At 43.7% G+C, this 12,218-nt stretch overlaps 1 protein-coding gene across 2 annotated transcripts in view; it reads right to left on the reverse strand.

Annotated features, from left to right (window-relative positions):
* Positions 1-313: 313 nt before the first annotated feature.
* Positions 314-12,218, reverse strand: part of STXBP6 (syntaxin binding protein 6) — a 238,510-nt gene continuing 226,605 nt past the window's right edge. For both annotated transcript variants that reach the window (XM_033109059.1, XM_033109060.1), the window contains 2 exons: positions 8,975-9,132; positions 314-3,352 (listed from right to left, as the gene is read on the reverse strand). In XM_033109059.1, the coding sequence (XP_032964950.1) occupies positions 3,329-3,352; positions 8,975-9,132 (182 nt within the window). In that variant the 3' untranslated portion in view covers positions 314-3,328. The remainder of the gene's footprint in view (positions 3,353-8,974; positions 9,133-12,218) is intronic.

Genomic DNA, 12,218 nt, shown 5'->3' on the forward strand with positions numbered 1-12,218 from the left:
TAAGTACTTTAGTTGAGCACATCACTAACATCAAGCAGAAAGGTAACTATTCATCGGCTTAATTGCTTCACCCACGAGAAGGGAAAAAAAATGAACTTTTGCTGCATAGACTCTCACAGGGCTACGCAACTTTATCATAATGCTAATAATCCTAGTTCTTCAGTCTCCTGGAGGCACACAACATCTTCCCATTACCATCAAAAGCACAATGATGCCTACCTGTTTGGTAGTGTTTTACAGATTTCACAAATAACTGAGAGAGACAAGCTTTCATCACAGTTAAAATATTTAATGACAAAATCAGATTTTGCTGTAATAGTGAATCATGAGCAGGTGTTACTTGTCTCTGAAAGAAACAAAAATTATATTTGACATCTTAGAGAACTTCTGAAGAATTAATAACTGTACAACAGACATCAGCAGTGTCACAATTCTAAAAATTAAAAGAGAAATCTATCGTTAATATCCCATATTTAGGGCATTGTGTAAATATTTTTACATAAATGCACAACCTTTGCTAGCCACCAAAGTAGAATTAAGACAGATTTCACTGTAATTTGAAGTCTAACACATATCTTTATTTTTTGAGAGCTTAAAAAAAGTTAACTACTGATCTTGTTACAGTTTACAAATACATTCTTTAATATGAAACATTAACCTGAATAACTGTATACTTCCTGTACACAGATGTCTAATAATACTAATGAAGAATACTACGGCTACGTTCCAGGAAGAAGTGACAATACTGGGAAATTTCTTTTCTTTATGCGTTGTCAATACAATTTCCTTCACAGAAATATAATGTCCTGAAAACTCATTGTGAAGTGCAGAAATGAAACAGCAATTAAATGTCTTCTAGCAAGTTCAACCAAATGAATTGGTCCCAAATAATGAGAGTCATTTTAGCAATTATTTCTTCGTTAGCTTGTATTAATATTTTGTATCGCAGCACCTTCTACATAAAGGATAGCAAAGAACTTCACGTAGGTCGTCACAAGGCTCCAGTGCAATAGGTCAGGAGGTCGAGGAAGGGCAGGGATTGCTGTTCTGGCCTCTCTGTAGGGAGGAGCCTTATGTAAGACTTTGACACTGGGAGGTCAAGGGCATGGCCCCGGCCCGGAAGCATATCAAAAGAGGAAACTAATACTTAGATGGGCTTTCTTCTAATCCAGGCTATTTCCAATAAGACCTCAGTCTAAAAGGATAAAAAGAGAGTATGGAAAGAGGGCAAGATGTGGAATACTTATATTTATGAAGAGTAACTATCAGAATTCCACCAGGGAGGAGGCAGCTCCAATTTCACAGTATGCATATGACCTCATCCTCTGCTACTTTAGAAGCAGCTCTGCAAACACTGTTGTTAGACAGTTGGTAACAGATCATATTTTTGAGTTTGGCCTATTGTCAGGGGGTTTTAGATTTACCCTTTCAATTATTTATACCAACTATGTACCTCTGAAGCTAGAATCCTAGTTGGGAAGATGAATATCTCTGTGTGTGTGTGTGTGTGTGTGTGTGTGTTTTCTGAACTGAGGTCTGCAAACAAAACCTATTAGGAGTGATATTTTGGGCTTTTCTTAGAAATTATAAATGTTTCTCATGGCACTCACCAGATAGGAAGTTTCTTGTTTCTTTAAACTTTATAGACACCAAAAGAAAAGTAAAATAAAGTCGTAGTAAGCTTATACAGTTTACCATGTAAATTTTATAGAGTTTTCTTGAATTGGATCATCTACCTAAGAGGACTCAGGAATCTCTTCAGCAAACCCCATCTTCCCTTTCATATGGACTTCCTAAGGTAACTTTTACCCCCAATAGCCCAATTTTCTATCTTCAGGGAATGCTTTATCAGGAGAACTTAAGCTGTTTAAATCAGCATAAATAATCCAAAAATCATCTTACACTGCTATGTAAGAAGCTATAATACATGTGAACTCAGCTTGCACAATGGGTAGGAAGGGACAGAGAGCGTCCTGAAGATTCAGGCAGCTTCAAATCAACGTGCTGCAGTGGGAGGCTGGCAATGTGTCTGTTCGTACACCTTATCTCCTGTTCCAAGAAGACAAAGCACGGGTTTTGTATTTAGCATTTTAACCCTCAAAGAAACTAATTCCCAAACTCTAAACGCAATACTAACTTGAGTAATACAAAGTCAGGTGTGTGAACCAACATTTTTCAATCTGACTGCAGTGTAAAGCCTTCATGACTGTGCTGCTTTCTGTCTGAACTGGCAAGCTGCAATTGCCATGGAATACAATTTGTCAAGAAACCCACACTTTAAATTACATTAAATAAATAGGCAGCAATAATAACGTCAAAACTTCCGAAAATCAGATACTAAGAATCTAAAGGCCATTTCCCAAGGACATTGTGAGGCTGTCCCCAAAGTAGACATCACTTTGTAAAAAGAAAAGAAAAAAGATTTTAAATGTAGTATCTTTTCGTATTATCATTTACACAGACCTTTATCTGGACAAACCAATTCTTGATTAAAAAAATCCAAGCTCTTTTCAATAGCAGCTACTGGAATTTGAGACAATGACGAAAGAAACAGCCATGAATGCACAGAGATTTTTAAACAGGCTTTTTTCCCTTAGGTCTTTAATTTCAAATTTTTATCCTTCATATGATAATTCCAAATAATCAGCCTGGAAACAAGTAGTGAAAAGTGTTTGAACTGTAGCTCCGAATGGAGATTTTTATCTGTGATTCTGATTTGTTGTTTTGAGTGCTGGTGATGGCTCATGCAAAAGAGTACTGTATAAAAAGCAAAATCTAAGACTGGTGTTTCCCCTGATAAATCCAATTGTTTTCCATAATACAGATTTATGTCTCGGGATAGAATCTTAACCTTCAAATTAAGAGTAGGTAGGAGACTGAGTGAAACTGATCACTGCTTGACTTTTATTTCCAACCAGAAACAATAACATCTGATGTCACTACATTAAAATGTCTTCCTGTTTAATATCAGGAAAAAGAAATACATAATGCCAGCTCAGTATGTCATTTGGTCCAAATTTCATATTCAAACTACCAAAAAAAAAAAACTTAAAAAAAATGGAAAACACATATAAACATACACATATACACAGTGGGAAAACCAAACCAAAATGAAGCTGGTGCTACTGCAGTATTCTTAGCAGGCTCATTAGGGAAATGTATAAACACAACACCTTTTCTTTCATGTTAACATCTGAAAAGAAAAAACAAAAAACCTAAATGTCCATATATCGGAAAAAAGAAGCAAGTGGAGGTCCGGAATTCTTGTAAAAACTGCTGAACAAACTCGTCCATTTCTTTGAAGAGGGTCACCAGGAGAGGCAGTTTTTCAACATTTGTGCTTCATGGCAAGCTAAAGAGAAAGAGGTGTGAGAACAGGAAGATGTTATTAGCGCAGGGAGAATTCGCTGTGCTGCTCCTTCCCCACGTCCACGATGGGAAGCAGCGCCAACACTCTGCTTGCTGGTCCACGGCACCATTGCTATGCATGGTGGCGTCTAGTAAATGTGCCGCGCTCTCCCACATTGTTCATGAAACGGGACAGTGCTGTGCGGTGTTCCTTCATTCCACTGATGGAACAAATGGAAAAGCCCAAGCACAGGCAAAATGAGTGACCTACCCTAGGAACAGGTGGGGGTAGAAGAGCAATGGCCTCTGGGCTCCCAGGTGACTGGTTATCCAGGAAACTCAACACTCCTCAGATGGAAGCATCTACTGACATCTCATAAAGTATTAAATACCAACAACTGTAGAGGAACCATCTTCAATAATCCACTCAGTACCCAGCCTGGATATTCAACCGAGTCAAAGGCAGTTGATTAAACTGTGTTACCGACGATGGCTGAACAACAGACCAAGCCCAGACCTCGATGTATTGCTCGCCCACTGGTATTTGGAAAATGTGGTATATTGAAATGTTAGATCTTTATAAACGGAAACAGCAAATACCACTGTATCGTTCAACAGCTTCCCAGGCCCAGCTGGAGCCCCTGATATTATATTTAAGGAAATGTATGCAGGTACAGAACATAAAATCTGACATTGCTTTCCTTAGCCAGATCCTTTCCGTGGAGCTCATACACTGATGTGAACGAGAAGGCAGAGTTGAGGCTGAATTGTAATTCCTCATGTGTCCAGAGTCTGATCCCTGAGGTTGGGGCGGGAGTGACAGGGGGTAGGCGGCAGGGTTCTGCGCTTGACAATGGTTTTTGAGCAAAGAGCAGGAGATGCTCCATGGGCAGTAACTTTGTAGAAAGCCCTGTCATTGGCATCGTGACCAGGTTCTGAGCCGTTGAAGAAGTAGCGAGTGGAGTCCCACTGATTCCACCAAGATTTCAGTGGTCCATTTCTCCAGCATAACCCAGGGCAATCCTAGGCTCCCCTTCCCCTTCTTGATGTCTTCAACAAACAAGTTATAACCTGGGGTTGCCACCTCAGCTAGGCTACCCCCAAAAGCAGCACCAACATTTCTCTAGAAGCTGGTGCAGCTGGGTGGAGTCAGCATGTGATGGAGAGGGGACGTGGACCTAGCCCCATGCTGCTACACTAATCTCTGCCTGGGAAACCTCGGCTGACGGTGCTCCTGTCACCTCTGCCTGGTGAAGACAGCCTAAGCAAAGACCTCCACAGGCCTTCCGCAGTGCTGATACCGACTGCCAGTCAACTGTCACAGTGTTTGTGAAGTCCTGAGTATGTCCAAGCTGTGCCCTAAGTGCTGTGGGTTTTTGCCACCAATGGTGGAGCTGACGACTAACTCCTGACCTCAAAGAGTTAGTAGTCTGGGAAACATGGCGGGTGGAAATGGCAGAGCGAGGGCTGTCCCTCAGATCTGTCCCCCTCCCTGGCCACACCCGGAACCCCTCTGCAGTGTGGCCCCACTTCTTGCTCTGTCTCAAGATTTTATACATAATTTAGCACTGGGGACCATTTAAATCAACACAGAGCTGTTAAATGTTATGCATAATGAATAACAATCATAAATATTTGATCAGTGCTGCTGTCCTGTTATTCACTGAGCTGTTAACCTTCAACTCACGGGCTTGTGCCAATTCACACAGTCATTAGTCTTCAGCAGCAACTGCTGCTCACACCAGGCCCTGGTTACCGCTACAGTGCGTCTGGAATGGCGTGCAGGGGAGGCCCAGCCAGGAGGGGTGTGGCCAGCTCAGCTTCGCAGAAATACAACTGGATCAGACATTCTGCTGTTTGAGGTATTTTTGCAGAAAGCGGAATCATTTCCATGCTACCTAAGTGGTTTTTTTTGTTTTTTTGTTTTTTTTAAATTCCATGGGTGTTAAGAGCTTTAGAATATGGAAGGCAGGGTACTGTTGCTTCCCTGCTACAAATCCGTTGTATGACCTTGAGCTCTAAAGTCACAACTGCTCTGTACCTCATGTCTATAAATATCATCTCCAACTCAAATGCTTATGGATCAATTTAGAACTCAGAGTTCCCACAGAAGAGGAGTTTAAAATTTCCTTTTGATACAGTTTGCTTTCTTAATAGCTCATGGAAAGCTTTCTCTTTCAAAGCTGTGTAAACTACTTCACCTTAATAACAATAACAATAACAATAATAATAAATCATTCATCATACTGAGGGGATTCTTTAAGAGGCCTGGACTCCTGAGGTTCTTTCTGCCTCAGAGACCCAAAGGACGCACACAGAGCCAGGATAGAGGCAGCCATTCTGGGCCAGTGAGAGAAATGCCACTTCCTACTCCCTCCCCCATAAATGTGGGCTTGTGCAGAATAGGGGAGCTCACTGTCCCTTTCAGGGAGAAATGTCATCTGAGGATGCCTCCATGTGGGTCCTGCTATCGCCTGCTGACTCACCGCCTGTGGCGGGTGGCAGAGTGCCGCACACACTGCAGCGCTGTGCTTTTTGGGGCAGGGGAAAGTGAGCAGGCCTGCTCAGTGGCTGAGTTGCACTTTCCTAGGGGTTGAGACTGTGCCAAGCCCACAGCTCAGGAAGGAACCACGCTTCCTCAAGCCAGGCTGAACTGAGCTAGGGGAGTGGGGGTGCAGGAGCATTTTCCATCTGCTCTACAGGAGACAAAAACCCACGTATTTTGATGGCAGGGTCATGTAAAGGTGATTCACTCACTAACATACCTGGGTCATTGCAGGAGTCCTGGGGAAAGTTAGAAAGTGGGAGATTCTTTTCTACTACAATCTAGAAAGGTGGGCCATACTCTCCAACTGAAGTTACATGCCCTCGCAACCAGGAAACATGGAAGAACTGTCACCTGGAATTGCCATTCTCTGCTCAGGGCTCTAACATGTGCGCTGAGGCTAGCCCATTCTTTGAGTCAACACAGCCACGTTTGTGTGGGGGGAGCGGAATGACTGGTTTCCATCTCTGAACTGTCTCCTCACCAGCAGGCCTGGTGGGGGCTTGGGCAGTGAAAGACTTCTTCATGGTCAGCCTACACCAGTGGGTTCAAACCAGGAAGTCCTAGTCGCTGGGAAAATAGCCACACCTTCTCTAAAGAGGTCAGTCTCCTCATTAGGACTTCTACCAACGTTGGTGATTCATAAACACATACCCCAGTTTTAAAAAAACGACAAGTCTGGCTCTGACAGTGTGTCTCTCACACTCCCTCAAACACACTAAGAGACACTAGCAGCCCCTGCCCCTCCCTCTCAGAACACCTACAGGAGAAGAAGTCACTGGCTGGCAGCGATCCTCCTATTGGTCAAAGCATAAGGCCCCTTTGCCTTTGGTGGATGGATCCTGTTTCAAGGGCTGCTCTGTGTTTAGAAAGCATCAGCATTTAGCAGAAGGCCCTCCCACCCCACTTTGGAGGGCACACCATCTTCCCCTCCAACCCCTCCCATCCCTGTGTTAGGATGCTCAATGACATTTCTGCAACCCCCCACCCACCCCAACTGTGTTCCTTATGTGACTGAATAGGGCAGGTTCAGCAGAAATTATTTTTATGAAAATAATTATAACTGATATTAATTTAGATTTATATGTGCCAAGTATAGTGCTAATAGATTTATAGGTTTGAATTCATTCAATTCTCTCAATACCCTAGAAGATATGTACTATTATTAATTAGGCATATTTTACCGATGAAGAAACTGGGGCTTAGAGAAATTAAGCACGTGCCCAAGGTCACCGAGATGGTAAATCAATCACAAGGTCTTAATTATCACACCATACTGCCTTCCCAACTACTTAGCAAACTTTACCAAAGTATCAGGGAAACAGGCTGACTAGGGCCAAGAATTCTGGCCATCTGGTTAGGTTGTCCAGTCCAGTGTTTGCACAAGCTCTTCTGAGGGGGACGCCCACATGCATGACCTCCAGGCATTGTCTACTCCATCTTAGGAAGAGCGATTTCACAGACTTCCCTGGTAACCTGGTTTACAGTTTAATCATTAACCGGAGCTCTTGTTTTTAAGCAGAATTTTGTCAGTGCACCATTGATTGCTCAGTTCTGGTAAGGCATAAAACAGAACTGCCTGTATGATCACACTTCCCAGACTTGAAGACAATTACAAATGATTCCTTTTAGCCTTCTTGTTCCCAAATCGACACTTAAATGTTTCCCCAGACTTCCTCTGTCCATCCCCCATTTAAATCACTAGAGTTACTGTTTTTTATAAATGAAGTTGGGGATGGAATCCTACCATTCCCACCTCATTATTATTTCTGTATAATGAAGGCTGGAGGCGGGACACAGGGATGCTCTCTGGTTCCCTCTGCAACAACCATGGCAAGCAGAGGCCATGGCCTCCAGCAGGGCTGCCTGCAGTTTCAGACAGATCTGGGCCCCCCAATGGGCCCCCAAACCAGCAGTGCAGTAAGACCCTGTCCTGAGAGAGAACTGATGACGTAACGAGGCAGGTCTGTGCAAAGGGGATGCAGGAAGGGAAGGCAGGAAGCATCCACTCGGATTTGGATCCGCAGTCTGGCCCGAGCCTGAGCTCTGGGAGAGGCCAGCTTGGCTCAGCCGGGGACATATTTCTTGTTATTTTTCAGGTTGTGCACTTTTGTTTCCTCAACAGAAGTGGGGTTTTCTGTTGAAGCAAATTAATTTGTCCCCGCTCCCCCAAAGGTCACCTGAAAAGTGTATCTGTAGGGCCAGACCATGAGTCCGAGATGCCAACAGTTATCAGCGGAAGTTGTTTCTGGAAACCTAAATGTGAATCCCTAGCCAGAGAAGAACTGCCCTTTGATCTGAAGCACAAGAACAGCAGTAAATCCTCTTTATCACCTGACCAACAGTGCTCTCTTTCCTTTGGTTTGTGACTCTCTTGGATGGCTGGCTGCCAATAAAAACTCCCCCTTCCCCTTCTGAAAGGTGTATTCTTAGGAGTGTGTGAAAGTGGATGTGTGGACTCATGGTCACAGTCACGTGGGAAATGCTTTTTTCTGGGATCAGAGGTGGGAGGGAACCATGCAGGCAGCTTGGCACTAGTCAGGTTAGCCTTAGAGGTCCGCAGCCCTTCGCAGAGGGGAGACTAGCTCTGAGGTGTGCTGCGCCCTGGAACTAGAGCTTGCTTTGCAAATAGTGAAAAGAACACAGGATGCTAAGCTCATGACCGGAAAGGGACAGTAAGGAACAGTAAGCATGAGCAGCAGCCCAAAGTCTTCTTTCAAACACTGGCCAAGGGAGGAGGGATATTCTGGGACCTCACCTCTTCCCTACCCCCATACTGTTCCCTGAAACCTGAGCCTCAAACTTCTGGGCAGGAATTAAAGATGGTCCACACATCCCAAAGGTCTAAGGTCAGAGACAGGAATGTAGACATCGACAGGAGACACGCAAAGAAACAGGTACAGGAAGGAATCTTTCATGACTCTGGTACTTTCTAAACAGCAGATGGAAATTGTATAAAGTTGGGGAAAAAGGCTTGATTTTGTATCTGCCATCATGGAAAACATACTGAAATAAAGTTTCTTGGCACCGAAGCTCCCTGATGACCCACAGCTGAGACCTCTGCCATCCTGCAGGACCCACCTTGTGTGCAGTTTCTGCAAACTGCTGGGCGCTGTTCTTCATGTCCTCTGTCTTCTCCTCTGCTCGGCCTAATCGCTCCCCACGCTCGTTCAAGGCCTGGCTCGCTTTCTGTACGGCGCTGGTCACGCTATCGGCTGCTGAATGAAGGATGCTGTTTCCTGAAGGAGGACAGCAACAGTATCAGAAGCTGGCTTGGCTGACCTACAGTGACAGACCCCTGCCAGGGGTAAGCACCCTGTAAGAACAAGGCTGGGCACACTATAGAAAGCCCTCGGGGGTCTAGGAATCAAGTCAACCTTTCTTCTGATTGGGTCTGACTGACTCGCTTGTAGGAAGAACACTCATTGACCCGGCAGGACCTGGGCAAAAACTGAAAGCTTCTTTCATATCCTCACCAACACACCACTCACGTCCATTCTCCTGGCATTCTGCTTGGGGAGGCTTGAAAGAACCGGGTCCACCTGGATTTAGTTCTTGGCTGGCAAAGGTGAATGGAAATTCTGACAAGTTCAGAGATGTAGGCAAGTCCAAGGAGACATATCTGGATCTTACATGCATTTCCTCTTGACTTGGGATTTAGGTGAATAACCACAGGAAAACTGGGGGCAGGACTTTTCCAGATATAATGCTCCATATTCCTTTCAACCCTTCTCTTTTACTGCTTCATCCCTAAATGGATGGCTCCAGGTAAGAAGCTCTGAATCAACCTCCAGAGTAGATGCATCAGCTCTCACCCTTGAATCCTGAGCTGTGGTTTGGTTGGTTGGGTCCCTTGCCTCTGATTTCTAGTATATGAAATATGGGGCCTCAGCACCTCACTTAGCCAGCAGGTGGAAAACAGTGAACCAGTCCAAGAAGAAACTTAGCATCCGAGATTCATGAGGGATGACATGAGAAACTTGAAAACCATCACGTTTCAAACGCTTGTGCATCCCTGATATCCTTTGTGCCAGGATTGGGAAACAGAATTCAACAGTGAAGAACTGGCACATGCCTCACTCACCGAGAACGAGCAACTCACAAAATGACAACAAAAGGAAATTTATAGCTGTATTTTGTTAACACCGAGTGGAAGATATTTAATGGCATTTCATATAATAGCTTTATCTCTGAATAAGTTTATTACATCATTTAACTTTGTACCTGGGATGGATATATCTAGCCACAGACAGCTTTTAATAGAAACGTAATTTCCTCTGGTCTCAGCTGCAAAGGTTTCCTAATTTCTCCTCTGTGGGAACAATCTGTGGTTTGTGGAAAAGAATGTCAGGCAAAGAAAGAAAGGGGCTGGTCCAGAGGAAGCACTTCATAAAATGTTTACCATTTTTCTTTTTTAGGGTAGATTTCAAGGGCTTCCACTATGCACTAAAGGAAGGAGAATGGGGTTAACTTACTATTATTAGTCCATTGCATCAAGCAGTATAACCAGCCAAGACAAATTGACACAGATTAACAGGGGCCAGCGGAGATGAGGCTCTGGAGAAACCTGGTTGAATGCAAGGGTTGGAATGGAAAGTCTAGGGCTTCAGAACAGATCCAGGAGGAGGAATCTTGGTCTGCTTTGCTTTCACATCATACTCATGACTTTGACGACAGCTTATCACCACGGCCTATCATTTGAATAGCATTTTGCAATCATAAAGCACCTTCACAAATATTATCTCATTTGAGTGCCACGCAAATTCTACTGAGAAGGCTGAGGCTAGTTGAGGTTAAGTGGCTTGCACAAGATTATGTCAGTAGGGATGTGACATGGCTACCACGAGAACCTGGTTTTCCAATGACGTTTCCTTAGTCTGCACCTTCCTCTTTGCAGATATGCTGTCAGCCCTGGGAAGCAATCACTATGCCAGAATTGTGAGCTAGCACAAACTAGCACAGACAGGTTTTGACAGGTTATTTCCCAAGGTAATGCCTGACTGTTTCTGCTCTCAAGGCCTTCCTCTTGGTAAATGAAGAGTTATTGCCCATGCTGCATTGCAAGTCAGGTGCTCTCAAGGAGGAAGAGAGCAACGCGATGGACTAGGAAGATGGGGAGGGACTAAGAAAATCTCCTCCCTTTCCTTCTTTTTTCTACTTCCCCACAGCTTGGCCACCAGAGGCGAGGGATAAGATGGGGCAGGGAACCTGCAACTTCGCAGCTAGGAATGTCTGCATTAAAGCAAAGGGATTTCAGAACTAGCTCTCACAAAGTTAAGGGGCTATATAACCAGGACTTGTCTTTTCCCACTGGAGTTGACCCTCGTGATAGACTCAAAGTTTAAAGAACAAGACAAACAAATGAGAAACAAAACCTCATAGACACAGACAATAGTTTAGTGGTTACCAGAGGGTAGATGGGGAGGGGAGTGGGAGGTGAGGGTAAGGGGGATCAAATATATGGTGATGGAAGGAGAACTGACTCTGGGTGGTGAACACACAATGGGATTTATAGATGATGTAATACAGAATTGTACACCTGAAATCTATGTAACTTTGCTAACGATTTCACCCCAATAAACTTTAATTAAATTTTAAAAAAAAGTTTAGACACATCTGTGCTTCTCAAATGAACCTGCTATGCATAAACCATACTGCTTTCTTGTCATGACTTCCTTAAAGTTAATCTTGTACATGGTATCAGGTAACACTGCCCTGGCTTTATATGATACTATTTAACCAATAGTCATTATAATTAAGAGAACCAAATTTATAATTAAAAGAGGGAACCAGAGGCTGTCTTCACTATTCAAAGATCACACTGCTGACCACTGTGAATAGAAAATCCATCTTTAGTGATTTCCAGGCATCGGGATGGATTTGAACAAATCTCATTGCCTCAATTGAAATGACCTCTCCTGGTTTCAATTCTACCCATATTTCAGGCCCAGTGAAAAGTCCTATAACCTTTATCAAGCTTTAAGACAATTCCATTCTTTCCTTTGCCTCAACTCTGAGAGAACTGTCTCTACCCTTTTTGGGCATGTCATCAAATACAGTCATGGGATACTCTTCTACCTCATTCTTCACCTGTAGATGCAATGACTTCCCAGAGGGATTATAAATTCCATGAGGAATTCCACTTCACTTGCTTGACCATTCCCTAAATCTTGAATTTTTCCCCTCTTGACTTAGGCTTCCTGCTTGCTTACTTTCTTCTCTCTGGGATCCTCTTCTGATGCTGTAATTCCAGGATTCCATCCTTGGCCATCTTCTCTTCTACTCTACAGAATCTCCCTGGGACAATTTTTCTCAGCTCATGGCT

The sequence above is a fragment of the Rhinolophus ferrumequinum genome, chromosome 6, assembly GCF_004115265.2.
Source record: "Rhinolophus ferrumequinum isolate MPI-CBG mRhiFer1 chromosome 6, mRhiFer1_v1.p, whole genome shotgun sequence".
Lineage (NCBI taxonomy): Eukaryota > Metazoa > Chordata > Mammalia > Chiroptera > Rhinolophidae > Rhinolophus > Rhinolophus ferrumequinum.